Genomic DNA, 20,647 nt, shown 5'->3' on the forward strand with positions numbered 1-20,647 from the left:
GTGCTTGTACCACCCTGCTGTTTCCAGAGCAGGAAACCTTGTCCTTCTGCAGTTTCTGGTGAGGCTAAAGCAGGCGACAGAGGACGAGATGGTTGCGGAGCTGGTTGTTGGTGTTCTGAAAGGCAGTCCTGATATATTAACCAGATACTTCAAAGAAACCCAGTTCTCATTCTCTCCACGAATCGCGAAAGCCTGGCAGGACAACATCACTCTGCTCAAGAAAGTGAGTCTGATTCCTTTGTATGCCTTATGGTTGCTTTATGTGGTTTATATCGTGTGGTGCTGTGCTTTCATTTCATTTGGGATGTAATAACCGGGACAATTTACCTCTTAATTATATCGTTCATTTGTTCATTTGCCTTTACGGAACGTGCAGATGCTACTTACTCAAGGTTTGATGTTGTTACAGATCTATGAGGCTCAGCCGGAGGTGTCCAAGGCTTTCCAGACGAATGAAATGATTCCTTTACCTCGCCTGCTGTCTATGGTGTTGGTCACGTCTCTCCCTTCAGTGTGCAATAAAGTCTTCTTCACTCAGGGTCTCAATGTAAGTGATCCATTCAACCAGTCACATCCTCAGAAGTTGTGTTGCGCGGTATATTGTTGACTATACCGTTATTGGCCGTTATTAAAGGGTTAGTTCACCCTAAAAATGAAAATTCATCCATTAATTGCTCACCCTCGTGTCATTCCAAATTCATAAGACTTTCGTTCATCTTTGGAACACAAATGAAAGATATTTTTGATGAAATCTGAGAGCTTTCTGTCCCTCTATTGACAGCTTACACAGCTTCCACTTTCAAGCCCCAGAAAGTTAGTAACAGACTTTGTACGGTCATGAAAAACCTGAAAAAGGCAATTTCAGGCCTGGAAAAGTTTTGTAAAAGTCATGGACATTTTTTGCAAAATATTTATATAATAGAATATACAGCGATCAGGCATAACATTAACGCACTGACAGGTGAAGTGAATAACACTGATTATCTCTGCATCACAGCACCTGTTAGTTGGTGGGATATATTAGGCAGCAAGTGAACATTTTTGTCCTCAAATTTGATTTGTTAGAAGCAGGAAAATGGGCAAGCGTAAGGATTTGAGCGAGTTTGACAAGGGCCAAATTGTGATGTCTAGACGTCTGGGTCAGAGCATCTCCAAAACTGCAGCTCTTGTGGGGTGTTCCCGGTCTGCTGTGGTCAGTCTCTATCAAAAGTGCTCCAAGGAAGGAACAGTGGAGAACCGGCCACAGGGTCATGGGCGGCCAAGGCTCATTGATGCAGGTGGGGAGCAAAGGCTGACCCGTGTGGTCCGATCAAACAGACGAGCTACTGTAGCTCAAATTGCCAAGAAGTTAATGCTGGTTCTGACTGACTCGGACTGTGTGGTAGAGCGAGGGAGAAGTGAGAGAGTGATGTTTAGCTTTGGAGTGAGTAGGATGGACCCAGTTTCAAAAAAAAAAAAGTGATCCGATAAAGAAGGTATATACAGGGAAATGCGTCTCATTTAGTCATAAACAAAATATCGCATAATTATCGCGAGACTTTCGATATACTATCGGGCAACGTGATATCTCGATAACGATATTGAATCGATAGATCGTGCACCCCTAATTTAGATGCTGTTAAACGTTGATCGCTTAATATGATTACATATGCTATATGCTATCTGCTTCTTTTTCTCCTGTGTTTTGAACAAGAGATTCAGTTCTCTCTCAGAAGTGTATATCAGTGGAAAGACAGAAAGTTCCATCAATGGTGGGGAAAGAGTTAATGTTAAGAGTTAACCTTTTTTGTTTCTCTCTTAGTTGCCCAACTTGGTGGTCCAGCACACAACTCTTTCCCTCCTGGCGTTTATTCTCAAGCGAGCTCAGAAGAACATTGAGCACTGCCTGAACAAAACGGTCTGGGAGAGCTCGGATGTTTACAGCCCTGCCGCGATGGAGGAGTTTGTGCAGCTTTACAGAGAGGCGCTGAGCAAGGTGAGGATGATGGGAAAACAAGTGGAATGGAAGGCTTTAAACTCCATGCTGTGCATCGGATGGAAATAAGGAAACAATCTGTATTTATCCTTTTGGTGCCACAGATTCTTCCAGACATGGTGTGCGTTGTTTCCAACTGGCAGTCACTCTCAAAAGAGAAGGAAGATGTAGCAAAGACGAAGAACAAGGAACAAAAACAGAGCAAAGAACACCGTAATAATCAAATAGTTATCTCTTGTTTTGTATCTGCAGACTTGCTGTTGTTGTTCACATACTATAAATATGAAATGCTTTCTCTCAAACAGCACGGCAGGATGATCCACAGCTCATCCTGGTGAAAGCGCTGCTGCTCCAAGTGATGTGTTTGTATCAGCGGGTGGTGCCTCACCTTGTCAGCCAGTGCAAATTCGATTTCAGCAAACTCCTGAAAGGTACAACGGATATAGTGCATTTACCTTCTAACCTGCAATGGAAGGAGCCAGTGACTTATTGAAACATTTGCAGGCATTGTGACGGAGAGGGGAATGAAACAGGAAGTTCCTCCAGTTCTGCAGTATCAAATTCTTCAACTGGCTCTTGAACTTCCTGCAAGCAAATTCTCCTGGTTCCGTGTTCAGGTAAAAACCCTGTGCTTGTATGTTAGCTCGACACTCACATTATTCCGGTTGACGTGACCATATTTCTTTTCAACACTGGGTTTTTCCTACATTGAACATTTTTTGGCGGCCGCCAAAACAAATTTTTGTCCCGCCAAAGCTTTATTTGATGAGTTATTGTGATTTATGAATGATGTAGAATAGATGCTGCTCTTGCAACCCCGCTCGCACTCTCTCTGTCTTCAAAATAAGCATTCTTAGCTTTCTAATATTTCACATATTACGTTAATCAAAATCAAAAGGTCGGAAGACGGAATCCATGTTGCACGTGGCGCTATCAGACGATGTTTCCCTTTAATTACCGCTGGGTGTGAAATGAGCTCAAAAAACATTGACTGATTCTCTGACCAGCTGACATAAAGCATACTTTCAATAAAGGGGAAACAAATCCTATCCGGTTTTGAAGTGTTTTCTGTGTGTTGACAAATCTTTCGCGATGTTCTAACAGACGGGATTCACACACAACGCGTCTGCTAATGTCCGATTCGCCACCTAATGACTCCTTTGAACCGAATCATTTTAACGACTGGTTAGAACTGATCTGTCCAACACTGAACTCACAAATTAGTTTAATCATTTACTCAGAACACCTGAAATGAGAACACAAGTGTGCTTACACAATTTAGCAAGAGTGGGTGTAAGAGTTAGTTTGAATTATCCACAGTTTTTCAGCTTATTTATGTGGACAATGTGTAGTAAAATAAATAGCCTAAAATCATTTAGTTTAGACTAGAGTGAGGTGAACCCAGAACAAATTTGTTGTTGGCTAGCTGATCATTTTATGAAATTGTATATGGCAGAAAGTTAGGCTATTTGTTCATTTTTTTTAATACTACTTTTTAATATTGATATGATTATATACCAAAACAATTATCAGTAAATAGTGTAAAAATGAGGAACAAAAACAAACATCAAGGTATCCCATACTATAGTATATTATAGTAAAATTACTCTAGTAAATACTATAGTGTTTTTGAACCATACTATAGTAAATATTCTACAGTAAATTGTAGTATATTGTAGTATTTACTACACTTTGTTAATTTACTGTAGTATATTTACTATAGTACGGTTCAAAAACACTATAGTATTTACTAGAGTAATTTTACTATAATATACTATAGTATATTTTCATGTGGGATCAAAATCAGATACGCAAAAGTTACAAACTTTCTTTGAATTTATTTAAAATGTATTGTCAGTATTGCGCTTGCAGATCACGTGGGTAGGGTACTTTTTTACTGTGCGTGCGTGTGTGTGTGTGTGTGTATGGATGACCATGTCTGTCAGCCGCCACCGAAGACCATTTTTGACCCAGGAAAAACCCTGCAACAGTCAATTTAGTGGCTGATGTTTTTTTAAGATTACTTATTTGTTTTCCCGTGAGTTGAAGATTTTCATTTTTTTCCCGGTCAAACACAGGAACTAGCAGATCCAGATCAAGAAAAAGGAGAGAAATCTGTCTTCTATTTGTTACTTAAGATGTTTGTAAGTAGTAACAGTAGCTACTTGAAGACCTCAACCAGGATGCTGGTCCTAAAGGCGAGTTCACAACAGAAAAAGCCATACAGAAACCTTTGATAATCGCTTAAAATTGTCCACTGGTGCTGATTTATCCTCCTCTGCTTTTCAGGTGTTGAGGGACAGTGGTGTATTTGAGCACACGTGGAAGGAGCTGGAGTTATGGCTGGACCATCTGGCACGTTTGGAAGCATCCCAGCAGGAGACCGTTGTTCAGTTTTTAGACCATGTACTGGATTCTGACTACTCTTACCACTTTTACTGGGCTTTTTATATAATCATGTCAGTGTTATGAATGATGAAGAGTTGATATTTTGTCGTTTAATTCTAAATACCCCAGTGAAACAAGATTTTCAGTGAGGAAATATTCAGGGAAGGACTTGTTATTAGCCTTATCAAATGCATAGTCAATTTTGAAGTGATGTTGACTTGAAAGTGTTGATATTTTGTAATGGCAGGTTTTGATGCGAGTGGTGTGTAACCCGCATGTGTACACTGAGAAAGCAGCGAGTGCGGTCCAGGAGGCGGCGTTCCTGCAGGCTAATCTGAGCGGCCAGGAGGGAGATGAAGCCAGCATCCCCATATCACACATCGACGGTTAGCCATTATACACTTTTTTAACGCTACCTACAGTCCGTAACTTTTTTTTCCTCCAAAAATCAGTATCTAAAATACATTTTTGAGCAAGTTCATAACCAGCCAGTGTTCAAAACTATGTCCTTAATAATGTGTTATAATTTGAGTGGTACTGGTATATTTCTGTGGGAAATTAGAGCACAACGTCTCTCGTATTTGTGTCACGTCTGTATACATAAAGTCCCGGATGCTGCAGGTGGCGGATCATTTATAGCCTTTTCTCACAGCAGCTGGAGTAACTACATTTATCATTTTGATGGCGGATTGTAATCCAGAAAGAACCAAACAACAATCATCAGTGACAACTGGAGATTCACCCACAGTCAAAAGCAAAAGATTAGACTGTACGGAAATTGAAATCTACAGCTAATGCTAATAAACACTAAATATTCCCAGTCACGCAACGCTGATGTTGTTAACATTAACAATTTGAGAACACAGTATAACAATAATAATAATTTGCACAGTTTGATGTGATATGAGTTAAGTGATCGTTAGATTTAATCACCGTTGAAAGCACACAATGTTTTTTTTCTCAGTTGGTCAGAACAAAAGTGGCAGACATGTTACTTGTTCAGATGACATTTTCCGGTGAAAATTTTTATTTGGGTCATAAGTCCAAGATGTACAATCTGATTCTGAAATACAGTATCCACACCAGTGCGGTGAATGAATGACAGCCACACAAACTCCTCAAAACATTAGATTCATCCACACTGATACACAACCCATATAAAGATGATAATTCAGCAAATAACTGCAATTGCAGATTTCAAACAGAGATGGCGACAAAGAGGCGAACCTTACGGACTGCAGCTTTAAATATGTATCTATAATAATCAGAGGTGATGCTGGCACTGTTAGGGATGTTTTGGATTTATCTGGGTTGTTTATACGTTTACGTGTGTTTTACTCTGCGTTTTAGATGTGCTCGACATGGTTGATGTTATAGTGGAGGGCAGCGAAGGGGACTTTGAAGAGATCGGACCTTCCCTCACCGAAGACATCATTCTCCAGACGTTCCCGTTTAGCGCCATTGTACCAGCCGTGCTAGAGGCTCGCAACAAACTGCCGGAGAGTTTTAAAGATGGGAAAGGTAAAATTTGCAGATAAATGTGATCAAAAGATCCACATTTATTAAATGACACACATCAGACTTCAGAGCTGTGGCTTAGAAGTTAGCAAAAATTGGAAGAAAATTCACCAAAATATTTTTACTGAAAAATGTCTGTAATTTGTTTTTCGGCGACCTGTTTCAGCAGATCTGAGGAGTTTTTTGAAATTGGGTGGGGTTTCAAGAACAAGAAGCTCTGAAACTTTAAGGTCTCTGTGGTTGTGCTTTAAAATAAAGGCTCTATGGTTTAACATTTGAAAGCAAAGAAATTAGGACTGCCTGTTGCTGTAAAGCATTGAAAAAAGGCCTAAAGCCCAAAAATGGAAACGCAATGCAATACAATGTTTGAATCTCAAGATTAGGGTACATTTATACTTATTTTGTCTTCTAGCAAACATGTAAGTATCTTCTCTAGCTTCTGAAGGGCAGTACTAAGTGAAATATTATCTTTAAACAAAAAAAGAAAAATGTATAGTTCACCCAAAAATGAAAATTAGCCCATGATTTTCTCAACCTCAAGCTATCCTAGATGTGTATGATTGTATTTGTCTGAAAGAAGAAAGTCAGAGTGGGTTTTTGTAAGAAAAAGATCCATATTTAAACTTTATAAAGTAAAATATCTAGCTTCTGACAGACCGCCTTCCGCGTTCAACTTACACAGAAAGTGTAACGCCTCTCGCAGTTCAAAACGCTTGCGCTACATCCAACGTCAACGTTTTTCCGTATGTTTAATGGAAGCTAGATATTTTACTTTTATAATGTGTTAAATATGGATCTTTTTCTTCCACAAACCGAGTCCAGAGTGGCCTGGACCGGCCAAGTCAAACAAAAAAGTTGCCATCCTGTAACTTCATAACCACTTGCAATAATCATTATTACCGGTAATCGCATCCAAAATAAAAGTTGGTGTTTACACCATATATGTGTGTGTACTGTGTATAATTATTATTTATATAAATACACACGGATGCATGTATATATTTAAAAAACATTTTATATTTATATATAAAATAATTATATTTATATATATAAGGTAAATAATATACATTTACAGTATATACATATTAAATATATACATGGTGTATTTATATATGTGTATTTTTTTATTTTTATATATATATATTTATATTTATATTTTTAATTATACACAGTACACACACATATATTGTCTAAACACCAACTTTTATTTTGGATGCGATTAATCGCGATTAATCGATTGCCCAGCACTAATACTTTCTAATCATGTCAATCATCAATAATGACAAAATAAATCCAATAAATTGCATCACTTTTTCTGGATTTTTCTCAGCAGTGAACCTCCAAACACAATTTTTTTTTTTTATTATTTGAAAGGTTTTATATCAAATGAGACGATGCACTTGTTTATATCTTTTTTGTTGTTGTAAAGTTATAAGCCACTACTTTCAAGTATGCCATTTAGACTTGAAATCATTAAAAATGCCTTCAGGGTGTAATAGTTAAAGCATCTTTTTTCCAGAGCATTAGTGAATGTTTTTTTAATAATTGGTTTGAGTCCCTCAGTTGTCCTCAGTGTGAAAAGATGGATCATACAAAATCATACAGTCACTGCTGGAAAGGGTTCAATGCAAAAAATGCTGGAAAATACTGGTAATTTGCAGGACCCTGTTTTTTTTCCTGAAGAACAGTGCTCAGTTTAACTGTTCAGGACAGATCAGGGACAACCATCACCAAAAGAAGAAAAACAAACCGTCGTGGATCATTCAGGGAACGACAAAGTGTTAAGAATCAAGCGTATGTAAACCTTTGAATGGGAGAATTTTTTTATAAATTCAGCTTTTACATTTCGTTGTGGACTATATGTAAACAGCTCTTATGTGAAATATCTAATTGAAAAATACATGCATCTTATTTTCTTGAAATAATTAACATTTAGCAGATTCTGCAAGAATACCTAAACTTTTACTCCTGAACCTAACCATACCTCAAACTCTCTGGCAAGCAATAAATTGGGTTATTTAATGTTAGTACACAGTAGTTAAAGGGTTAGTTCACCCAAAAATGAAAATTCTGTCATTAATTACTTACCCTCATGTCGTTCAACACCCGTCAGACCTCCGTTCATCTTCAGAACACAAATGAAGATATTTTAGTTGAAATCTGATGCCTCTGAAAGGCCTCCATTGGCACAATGCACGGTTCACTCTCAAGACCCTTAAAAGGCACTAAAGACGTCGTTACAAAGTCCATCTCACTACAGTGGCTCTACAATAACTTTATGAAGCGACGAGAATAGTTTTTGTGCGCAAAAAAACCCTAAATAACGACTTATATAGTGATGACGATTTCAAAACACGGCCTCATGAATTTTCGAAGCGTTATGAATCAGTGAGTCGATTCATGATTCGGATCGCGTGTCAAACCGCCAAACTGCTGAAATTTGGCGATTCAAACCGCTGATTCTACTCACTGATTCATAATGCTTCGAAAATTCATGAGGCTGTGTTTTGAAATCGTCATCACTGTATAAGTCGTTATTTAGGGTTTTTTTGCGCACAAAAACTATTCTCGTCGCTTCATAAAGTTATTGTAGAACCACTGTAGTGAGATGGACTTTGTAACGACGTCTTTAGTGCCTTTTAAGGGTCTTGAGAGTGAACCGTGCCATTGTGCCAATGGAGGACTTTCAGAGCCATCAGATTTCAACTAAAATATCTTCATTTGTGTTCTGAAGATGAACGGAGGTCTGACGGGTGTCGAACGACATGAGGGTAAGTAATTAATGACAGAATTTTCATTTTTGGGTGAACTAACCCTTTAATGCCACGTAATATAAATTGTGTCGGGGGACGTTCTCAGGCACAGGTTTATGTTGGTTATGCTCTGACCAGCTCTGTCTGCTGTACAGGTGTGGTGTATGAGTACATGGCAGCAGTCCTGTGTGATGTCCTGCACGGTCAGAGGGACCCGCTGGCTCTGTGTCTGACCCTCCAGCACTATGATGAAGAGCTCAACACATCAGATGCTTCATCCCCTCCTCACGCCTCTGTCTTCACCTTCTACCACTACTACTCACAATGGCTGCCCAAACACACACAGAAGACACTGGTCAGTTCTTCACACCTTCAGCACAGCTCATTAGGGGCCGAGCACCACAAGTGCATTGTAATGGTTCGCCTTCTGTTGCTGCTACTTCTGGATTGTATGGAAGCTTATAAAAGCATATATAGGAAAAGAGAAATGAAATTTGGCACACAGATTGCGGACAATCTATCTATCCATCTATCCATCTATCCATCTATCTATCTGTCTGTCTATCTGTTTATCTATACTTCTGTCTGTCTATCTGTTTATCTATACTTCTGTCTGTCTATCTGTTTATCTATACTTCTGATCTGTCTGTCTATTTATTATACTACTGTCTGTCCGTCTATACTTCTGTCTGTCTGTCTATCTATACTTCTGTCTGTCTATACTTATGTCTATATGTCTGTCTATCTGTCTATACTTCTATCTGTTTATCTATAGTTCTCTGTCTGTCTGTCTATCTATACTTCTGTCTGTCTATCTGTTTATCTATACTTCTGTCTGTCTATCTGTTTATCTATACTTCTGTCTGTCTATCTGTTTATCTATACTTCTGATCTGTCTGTCTATTTATTATACTACTGTCTGTCCGTCTATACTTCTGTCTGTCTGTCTATCTATACTTCTGTCTGTCTATACTTATGTCTATATGTCTGTCTATCTGTCTATACTTCTATCTGTTTATCTATAGTTCTCTGTCTGTCTGTCTATCTATACTTCTGTCTATCTGTCTGTTTATCTATAGTTCTCTGTCTGTCTGTCTATCTATACTTCTGTCTATCTGTCTGTTTATCTATACTTCTGTCTGTCTATACTTCTGATCTGTCTGTCTATCTATACTTCTGTCTGTCTGTCTATCTATACTTCTGTCTATCTGTCTGTTTATCTATACTTCTGTCTGTCTATACTTCTGATCTGTCTGTCTATCTATACTTCTGTCTGTCTGTCTATCTATACTTCTGTCTATCTGTCTGTTTATCTATACTTCTGTCTGTCTATACTTCTGATCTGTCTGTCTATCTATACTTCTGTCTATCTGTCTGTTTATCTATACTTCTGTCTGTCTATACTTCTGATCTGTCTGTCTGTCTATCTGTCTATACTTCTGTCTGTTTGTCTATACTTCTGTCTGTCTATACTTATGTCTATTTGTCTGTTTATCGATACTTCTGTCTGTCTGTCTATACTTCTGTCTGTTTGTCTATACTTCTGTCTGTCTATACTTATGTCTATTTGTCTGTTTATCTATACTTCTGTCTGTCTGTCTATACTTCTGATCTGTCTGTCTGTTTATCTATACTTCTGTCTGTCCATCTATACTTCTGTCTGTTTATCTATACTTCTGTCTGTCTGTCTATACTTATGTCTATCTGTCTGTTTATCTATACTTCTGTCTGTCTGTCCGTCTATACTTCTGTCTGTTTATCTATACCTCTGTCTGTCTGTCTATACTTATGTCTATCCGTCTGTTTATCTATACTTCTGTCTGTCTATCTGTTTATCTATACTTCTGTCTGTCTATCTATACTTCTGATCTGTCTGTCTATTTATTATACTACTGTCTGTCCGTCTATACTTCTGTCTGTCTATACTTATGTCTATCTGTCTGTCTATCTGTCTATACTTCTATCTGTTTATCTATAGTTCTCTGTCTGTCTGTCTGTCTATCTATACTTCTGTCTATCTATCTATACTTCTGTCTATCTGTCTGTTTATCTATACTTCTGTCTGTCTATACTTCTGATCTGTCTATCTGTCTATACTTCTGTCTGTTTGTCTATACTTCTGTCTGTCTATACTTATGTCTATTTGTCTGTTTATCTATACTTCTGTCTGTCTGTCTATACTTCTGATCTGTCTGTCTGTTTATCTATACTTCTGTCTGTCCATCTATACTTCTGTCTGTTTATCTATACTTCTGTCTGTCTGTCTATACTTATGTCTATCTGTCTGTCTATCTATACTTCTGTCTGTCTGTCTATACTTATGTCTATCTGTCTGTTTATCTATACTTCTGTCTGTCTATACTTCTGTCTATCTGTCTGTCTATCTATACTACTGTCTGTCTGTCTATACTTCTGTCTATCTGCCTGTCTATCTATACTACTGTCTGTCTGTCTATACTTCTGTCTATCTGCCTGTCTATCTATACTACTGTCTGTCTGTCTATACTTCTGTCTATCTGCCTGTTTATCTATACTTCTGTCTGTCTATACTTATGTCTATCTGTCTGTTTATCTATACTTCTGTCTGTCTGTCTATACTTCTGGTCTGTCTGTCTGTCTGTCTGTCTGTTTGTCCGTCTATACTTCTGTCTGTTTATCTATACTTCTGTCTGTCTATACTTATGTATATCTGTTTGTTTATCTATACTTCTGTCTGTCTGTCTGTCTGTCTGTCTATACTTATGTATATCTGTTTGTTTATCTATACTACTGTCTGTCCGTCTATACTTCTCTCTGTTTATCTATACATCTGTCTATACATCTGTCTGTCTGTCTGTCTATACTTATGTCTATATCTATCTATCTATCTATCTATCTATCTATCTATCTATCTATCTATCTATCTATCTATCTATCTATCTATCTATCTATCTATCTGTCTATCTGTCTATCTGTCTATCTGTCTGTCTGTCTGTCTGTCTGTCTGTCTGTCTGTCTGTCTGTCTGTCTGTCTGTCTGTCTGTCTGTCTGTCTGTACTATCTATACTTACAGTATATATAAATGACTGTCTAAAGTTTCAAAGCTTGGATCATTTTCTTGAAGTACCTGTTTGACTTTTTCAATCTTTCTTACAGTTGATGCCTGAAGACTTCAGTGCGGACGGATCTTGCGTTGGCTTCACCGCTCTGCTGAAGGCGTCCTATAGTGAAGGGGCAAATGCTTTCCTACGGGGCTCTTTTAAGGAGGCTGCACAGGAAGCTCTGACCACTCTGGATGTGTCCCAATTCCCAGTTGCTGTCAATCAAGTGCTTTTCTACCTCAGACACTTCATCGTCAATTTCAATTCGGTATTGAGCCTTTCAAAAATATATTTGAATGGTTTCTCCATGCAAACTAAAAGCTGTGCATATAGTGTCCAATTCAAGGAATTAAAGGGATAATCTGACATTATTTACTCGCCTTCATGTTGTTCTAAACCTCGACGTACTTTTATCTGCGGAATGTAAAAAGATATTTTAAAGATGTTTGTAACCAAACCATTTTGCTGAGCATTGACGTCCAAAAAAACTGAGATATTTCTTAAAATATTTTATGTTGCCCATAAGAAACACTTCAAGGTGATTAAATTATTTTTTATTTTTGAGTGAACTATCCCTTTAAAGTTTCAGAAAACTATTCTAACATTTAAATGAATAATTTTCATAAGTATGTTTCATTTGAGCTAGTAAAAAAGCAATTTATCCATGAAAATACACTACCAGTCAAAATATTGTTTTAATGTTTTTGAAAAACATCTCTCATGTTCATCAAAACTTTAATATTGTTAAATATTATTGCATTAAATAAATAAAATAAATAATTACATTTAAAATAACTTCTATTTGAATGTATTGTAAAATGTAATTTATTTCTGTGATCAAAGCTGAATTATTATTATTATTGATTTAATAATAATAATAAGAAAATTGTACCAGTACTATATACAGTTATTATTGGTGCTCAAGTATTAACAATAGTTCTTAAGTATTGAAAAGAGTTTTTCTGCTTAATATTTTTGTGGAAACTGAAGTAATTTTTAAATCAATCAATCAAAATATTTGAAAACCCGTATTGTCATTTGACCATTAACCAACATAAGATAACATAAACCTGTGAATGCATTGTTAAAATATTGAAATAGTAATTTAAAATCTCAGTGGCTCTAAGGCGTTTGGCTGAGGAAAGGAAGTGTTTGTGAATTCGTGTCCTGAATGATTGTCTCTGTATTTGCCTGCAGCTCCCCAAGGAGACGGCAGCAGAGGTGTTGGGCCGCCTGATGGCCGTGCTGAACTCTCTCATCCTCAAACTGCTGAGCTCAGAAACACTACAGCCCACTCAACCTGAACCTGCAGAACAGCAGGACGAGGGAGACCTCTTTTTTGACACAAACCACGTACCTGCTCAGAACATTGATAAGGAAAAGGTAGCTTTGATCGTAATGTGATTGGTTCTAAAGAAACATCCTGGATTATTTCAGAAACATTATTAGGGGGGAGAAGGATCACTCGTAGAAATAAGAATGGGATGGGATTAGCGCTGCACGATTCATTCATATAAGACTATAATCGCATATTGCTTAGTATGGTTATCGAATTGCTAAGGCTGTGATTTTAATTGAATAAATAGTATATGCGCTGCGTGTTTCAGAGTGAAGCGTGGCACTGTGTTCATTTACTTGTGGTCGAAGAGATGCTCTCTGAGGTTTTAAGAATTAAGAATTGTAAATTGATTTTTTTTGAAATTATTTTACTTAAATACTCTAATATTTCAAATATGTAAAATAAAAAAATATTTTTTAGTTAGTAGTAGTAGTAGTAATAATAATTAATAATAATAATTATTTTGTTATTATCATGAAATATTTTATGTAGTTTTGTTTATTATAATTTATTTATTTTATATTTTAGTTTTGTTTGTTTGTAGAGATAATATTGTTAAATTATTGTATACAAGTAATTTAAATATAAGTGTTGCTATGATGGATGGATGGATGGATGGATGGATGGATGGATGGATGGATGGATGGATGGATGGATAGATGGATAGATAGATAGATAGATAGATAGATAGATAGATAGATAGATAGATAGATAGATAGATAGATAGATAGATAGATAGATAGATAGATAGATAGATAGATAGATAGTAGGGATGCCACAATTCTCAATATAATATTGAACCGTTCGGTACGGTTCAATTCACGGTTCAATACGTGCTTGTGAATTGCGTGAATCGGTTTTGCATTTAAATAATGATTTTTCTACAAATTCTATAATTTGCCTCCATCCCAATTCTGAACAACGCAACATACATTCACATCACACTTTGGTGGTAGAGTTATACTCACGGAACACTAGAGTTATTCACAATCACGAAAGTTCATTATTTGCATGCGTTTTAAGCCTTGCCGGCTCAATGGCGTGGCTTATGCACCGTTTTAACATGCGCTTTTCTGAGCGCGCGCACTAAACGCCTGTCAAACACGTGATTACTGGACTAAGTAGTCTAACTGCGCTAATACTGTCCAATACACACAAAGATAACATAAGCACAGTTGGTTATGTCTAAAGTTAAAGTAAAATCGGCGTGTGTCTGTATATTAGATGCACGCAGGTCTTAAATTGACAGCAGCGCAGCCTATAGTGAACACGCTGTCCTTAAAGGGACAGTTCACCTCTAGATTCATGTCATTATTTACTCACTCTAATATTGTTCCAAACCTGTATTCATTTCTCGATGACAGAATTTTCATTTTTGAGTGAACTATCCCTTTAATGTTAATACAACAACAAAAGAAAGAAAATCACTCACTGCTCTTGACTGAAAAGCTTTAATACCGTAGCTTTAATAAGAATCAATGTATATTTTATAGCGAAGTTTATGTAGTGTTTTATTTTTACATTTATTCATTCAATTTCATACTTAAATGCGCTGAGCTGCCAGTGTAAATCTTTATATTATACAATACACTAGGAATTTGAACAAGGTTTTTTTTTTAAGTAAAGTTCTAAGTTTAAATAAGGTTTTTCAATTCTTTTAAGTAAAATAAAGAAAGAGTATTGCAATAAAAAAGTCTTTTTCCTCCTTAACCTCTTGCTGTCCCCGTCGCTTAAGAATAGAATAGCAAAAAAACTGATGTGACAAGCCATCAGAACCGAACCGAAAACCGTGGTTAAAAACCGAGGTATATATTGAACCGTGGACAAACTGTATTGTTGTATCCCTAATAGATAGACAGACAGACAGATACTGTAGATAATTTGTTGTTATGATTTTAAAGCCATATTAATATATAATCACACAATTTTAGCACAATATAATGGTGCAGCCCTACAAACAAGTACAGCAAACTTGTATCTCTGTAATTCACAATCATTTATTTTTGTGTATTTGCTTGTTATTAGAACAAGCACAACCTAAATTATTATGACACAACAATAGAACATTTGAGGGACAGATGGCAGTCAAAGTTTTTTTTTATTTATTTTTTTTATCAGAAAAAGCACAACAGAGTCCAGAAACCTTACATTGTTCCTCCTCTCTTTTTCCTCTGCTCTCCAGATCATACTGGCTGTCCTGAGATCAGTGTTTAAACACCCAGCAGTGGAGCAATGGTTTCTGGCTCTGGAGTTGAGCTCGTTCCCTCCTCACAGCCTGAATCCAGTGAGGCTAAAGCAGCTGTGCGGCCGTCTGACCGAGAGCACTCTCACCCTGCTGGAGTCCAGCGCCGCCGCGCTCAGAGAGCTGGACGCCCTAGAGCTCGCGAGCACATACCTGACAGCCGTGCAGAGCGCCGTGCTCAAAGAGCTCCAGGACAAGAGAAGCAAGTATGTCTCACACCAGTCACAACTAGGGTTAGGTACCGGGCACCGGTACTTATATAACCGGTATGAACCGAATCGAATCAGAACGCAGATTTCGGTTCCTCATTTCGGTGCCAAAATTCAAACGCGTTTTCACGCTTTGACTGGCACCGAGCCAGAGACAGACGCTCAGCGCTGGTCACATCACAACTCATGACAACTATTCAGTGTTTTCAACCACATCATGTTTATTTCAGGTTTCATTTAAATGCTCATAAGTAGGCTACTAGCCAAAAAACACACACTGATGTCTATGGAAGCGGCAATGACAATCCTTTCAAATGACAATCCTTTCAGACGGTTATAATTTGACTAACGTTACGTGTTTTATTCACATCAGATACATGCACATTATATAGTAACTATAAAGTTTACTCTATTCTTCTTCCAGTTCACTGGTCACTTACTTTCATGTATTTCGTGAGACGAGAATGAACTCAAGTGTTGTAAATCCGACAGATCCGATTCTGAGGCGCAAACTAACATGGCGCCGCCCATTGCGCTTTATAGATCAACTAACACACATTCACTCACACATTTGAACATCAGATAGTTCGTGACACAGTTAAGAAGTTTGTGAATATTTTGAGTAAAAAGAAAAAACGAAATAAACCAGATACAGCCGAGCTGTCAGCGCTATTGCGGCTGCTGTGGGTCATGTGAGAAACATGACGCGTCGCCATGGAAACATTAAGGTGATGCGTTCTAAAATATTTAGCCAGAGAATATAAAAATAAAGCTGAAGCTCGAAGCTGGTTTGTAGCAGAGCAAGAATACAGACGACTGCTGTAACTGTTATTTAGAGTTATATTAGGCTTGTTGTAGTTGGGTTAGGTGGCTTAGGTTTTACTGTGAATTTGTAAATAAGTCAATAATAATTTGTAAATAAGTAAATTGTGTTTTGTATTTATTTATATTCATACATTTATGTATACATTAAACTTTTAATAAATGGTTCAATTTAAATAAAAAATAAATAAATAAAAAGCCATTTAATGTCATCCACCTCGTTTTGTGGCCTTTTTTTAAAAAGTATCGGTTCAGGCACCGTTTAGGCACCGGTACTGTTTTAAAAGTATCGGTTTGGCACCGGAATCGAAAAAAACCCAAACGATACCCAACCCTAGTCACAACATGCAATGCTTTCTGCTAGTTTGAGGAAGATATTGTGGGTTAAGTTTACACACTGTTTTACAATACAAATAATAATACTTGGATATTAAAGGGTTAGTTCATCAATTACTCACCTTCATGTTGTTCCAAACTAACAAGACCTTCGTTCATCTTCAAAACACAAATGTTTGTTTTGTGTCACACAAGCATGTTTCATTGAGTTAAATAAAAGCAAGCTCTGCATTTTTGAAAGTCGAAATGTTAAGTGATTAGTGATGATCTATTGTTGGTACATTGTGTTAATACTTTTAATAATTAAAAAAGCAAGCAATGATAAACCTGTTTATGTGGGTTTGTTCTGTATTGACATACGGTGTCCATTTTATTTGTGCAGGTCTTAAATCTGATTTTAAAAACACTGAGGCTCTGCTTTATGGATCTTTTGAACGGTCATAGTTTTAGTTGTGTGGACTTTCAAAGGAGATCTCGTTTCGAAGATGAACGAAAGTCTCATGGGTTTGAAATGTCATTCATTTTTGGGTGAACTATCCCTTTAAATTCGACTTTGTTTTAAATCACAGGTTTTCAAAATGCAATACATCTTACTATATACTTTATACTGCATACTTAATAAAAAAAAAAAGTATGTAAAACAGTACACATTGTGCAACAAATAAACCTCACTTCAATCCAGTCATTATCTCTGAAATAAATGTGGTTTGTTTAGTGCTTGCATTCAAATTACGGGAAAAAAAAGGTGTGTAATGGTCTGTCAAAGCAATTTACTTCTAATTCATTCATGACACTAGAAATGAAATGTCGAGTTGAGTGTATTGCATTGTGGGATGTGATGTGCAGTGTGTTGGCCATTTTGGCATTTGTAGTAATCTGGGTATTCCATGAATACACAAGGTTTTCTTTTTGTGAAGAAAATTGCCAGTAGTAGTTTTTTGTTTGTTGCATCACTTAATCCCTTTTACTCTTCAGGAGCTGCCCCAAAAAGCAATCCCTCTCTGTGGGAGCGCTCCTGTCTCTACATGACTACATGGAGCCGTCCAGCTTGAATGAGGTTGTGTCCACTCTGCTGCTGCTCCCTCAGAAGAGTCTCGTGGCCCCTGAGAACCAGCTGAGCGTGTACGGCGTAGCAGTGCTGAAGCTGCTCTCTGAAGACCACAGCAGCTGCATTGCTCTCTCTCAGGCCCACCTGCGAGGTCTGGCTGCTCTCCTCACATCCTGCCAGTGTGTGCAGCTCGAGGACTTCCTGCTACAGGTACAAATAACAGCGAAACATCACACTTAAGGGTTAGGGCTTCGGGTTAGCTATAGGGTTAGATATAATCCCGGTGAAGTTCTTTTTCGTCCTCCACTTAGCGGTAAAAAGACGGCATCCATGCTGTTGGGAACATGTGCTGCACGCTTTTCTCTCAATAACAAAATAAACGCAACAAAAACGACAGCTGTGAATATAGTGTCTGATCCAGGGGCGGTTCTAGACCCTTTTTAGGGGGGCTGCAGCCCCAGCCCCCCTAAAAAATGTGTGATTAACCTTTAAAGCATATGAAACTGGCGGGAGGCTTCGGCTTCGTCCCGTCTTTTAGTCTGCGTGCCGGGCAGAGCGCACGTCAGAAGCAGAGGTGTGTGCGTTCATCTGAGCCTCATTGGTCTGTCACCGGACGTCAATGTCAAAATATTCACGAAAACCAATCAAATTAGAGTAGGCGGGCTTTATGTTCACACAGAATCTGCTAAACGCTCATTTTAGCAGCGAGACTCGACGTCAAGTGAGAGAAATGTAAGCCAAAACAGCTGCTTCTTTAAGTCAGAAATGTTAAACAAAGACAAAAATATTCAGGCAAATGAATAGACTTTTGTCTAATTTCGCCATTTTGAATTGAAAATAGGCCAATGTGATTCATAATGTAATTAACAAACAAAAAATATTAACAAAGCCGTTTTCTTCCGATTAGGCATAAGATTAATAATGAATGTGTACATATTGTAAATTAATATTATTCTATGTGTAGCCTTCAGTAAATAAAAAGAAGCTCAGCTATTTCAGCGTGTATTGGGCATAAGATTAGTAATTAATGTTTATTTTGTGAATTAATTTAATAAACATAAAACTTTAATAAACAGTAAATTAACGCGTCTAAGAAAAGTATTCATAAAACATATAAATGTCAGTATGTCAATATGTAAACCATATTTATTTTCTTCACTGACGAAAATGGAAAAACTATAGTTAAAGCTCAGCGTTAGGAGGGGAAGAGACTGGGCAAGATAAAAACAGAGAAAAAAAGAGAGATGTGGAGATAAGAAAGACAAATAATCTACTGCCCAGTGATATGGTTTTCAAGCTACTGTTATCTAATTTTTTGGCCTTCAGAACATCTTAAAATGCACATATGTAGATCAGAGAAATAAACATTTTCTCGGGGGAGCTTTATAAGTATTACTTTATTAGTATTACTAAAACAGCCATCCTATGGATATGCATGTTAATAAGCTACTAGTTAATAGCGCAATTTGGACCCTAAAATACCCTCACTGGGGGCTAAGCCCCCCTAAAATGAAAATCCTAGAACCGCCCCTGGTCTGATCATAGCGATGTGGAGATGTTTGCAGCAGCTCTGCGATTCAGCACTCCAGTCATGTCACGTTTATTTATATAGCACTTAAAACAATAGATATCTTTGAAGCATGCAGTTTTACAATATTAAAACATAAAAAGTTACTTTCAGTTGGAATTAAAACTTTAATTTCTACAATAAAGTGGCTCTCCGGTGTTTTTTTTTTTTACTCACGTCTGACCTCGAGGGACTGAACAAAAGAAACTAACTTTAAAGAAGATTTCCACGTCAAAGAAGGCGGGGCCTCAGAGCCACACCTACCTATTACATCATAGCCACGGACCAATGGTCGTTTGAAAGTGTTTAGCAGCTTGACAAACCATTTCAAACTCCCGAAACAAACTCCGAACGAACTTCGTTTCAACCAGTTCACACCAGTTCATTCTTTGATTTTGCTTAAAGGGTTAATGTGAAATTATTTTAGAAGTTGGTGCCTTCTAGACTGAGAAAAGCCAGAAAATGTATTTTTGTCTCATGTGGATGAAAGACAACAACTCCCAGAATGCACTTGCTTCGCTGCCCTACAAGGCCACTCCCAAGCCACGGCTACTGGTTACATCACTTGCCCACCGTGGCACCGCCCCCACCGTCATTTTGATTTTCATAATAATAAAATCATTTAGTTCAGTTAGAGAATAGACACTACAATTAAAAACTGAACGTGTCTGCTCAATACAGCACGAGCCGAACGAGTGTCGCAGCACAAACAGCAGGAGTCAGATTTCATTCATCAGAGAGTGAGTGACAGATCAGATGGTCAAGCAAAATGCGCCTATTTAAGTCAGTTTGTCATTGTACCATTTTCACATTAAGAATAATTGGCTAATGAACCCACTATTCAAGCAACCTGCGACAGAATTGGCGTTAATTCTAAACCGAAACTAAAATGAGCACAGCTTACCGGCATTCATTCACGGTCGCATTGTCATTAATTCACAACCTCACAGTCATTCACGGTGCGTGTCCAGTCTGGCGCGTTTTCAGTTCATGCCTATTGAAGCTTAACTTTCATAGGAATTAAAAAAATGCTTGCTTTGCTCCGCATCGCTCCGTTATGAATGCCCGAGTGGCCGTGCGCATTTGCATTCTGTGAGTGAGATCCCACCCCTATGGGCGGTTGAAAACATGCGGAACTAGCTCCTACTACTGGTTGTAGTCTCTAGCCTCTGGCCAAAAAAGAGGCTAGAGAAAAAAAGTTTTTTTTTGTCTGGAAAAAAACCTCAGATGACGCAAAAATCGTCATTTTGCGTCATCAGACGTTTTTTTTCCAGACAAAAAAAATACATAAATCTCTCGTCTAAGGGGGACACGAGGGAGGGAAGCATGATCTTTCGAATACACTATTTCTACCGGGTTTCTACTGACAC

The 20,647-nt window shown here is 37.6% G+C and overlaps 1 protein-coding gene across 2 annotated transcripts in view; it reads left to right on the forward strand.

Annotated features, from left to right (window-relative positions):
• urb1 (URB1 ribosome biogenesis homolog) overlaps positions 1-20,647 on the forward strand; it is a 52,668-nt gene that overhangs the window by 9,727 nt on the left and 22,294 nt on the right. For both annotated transcript variants that reach the window (XM_079824642.1, XM_079824643.1), the window contains exons 9-23: positions 28-223; positions 410-547; positions 1,802-1,975; positions 2,080-2,188; positions 2,281-2,406; positions 2,480-2,592; positions 4,054-4,173; positions 4,265-4,381; positions 4,611-4,749; positions 5,714-5,884; positions 8,790-8,989; positions 11,770-11,982; positions 12,912-13,097; positions 15,236-15,501; positions 17,638-17,920. In XM_079824642.1, coding sequence (XP_079680768.1) covers positions 28-223; positions 410-547; positions 1,802-1,975; positions 2,080-2,188; positions 2,281-2,406; positions 2,480-2,592; positions 4,054-4,173; positions 4,265-4,381; positions 4,611-4,749; positions 5,714-5,884; positions 8,790-8,989; positions 11,770-11,982; positions 12,912-13,097; positions 15,236-15,501; positions 17,638-17,920 — 2,551 coding nt within the window. The remainder of the gene's footprint in view (positions 1-27; positions 224-409; positions 548-1,801; positions 1,976-2,079; positions 2,189-2,280; positions 2,407-2,479; positions 2,593-4,053; positions 4,174-4,264; positions 4,382-4,610; positions 4,750-5,713; positions 5,885-8,789; positions 8,990-11,769; positions 11,983-12,911; positions 13,098-15,235; positions 15,502-17,637; positions 17,921-20,647) is intronic.

This window comes from Gobio gobio, assembly GCF_949357685.1.
Source record: "Gobio gobio genome assembly, chromosome: 8".
In the NCBI taxonomy this organism is placed as follows: Eukaryota; Metazoa; Chordata; class Actinopteri; order Cypriniformes; family Gobionidae; genus Gobio; species Gobio gobio.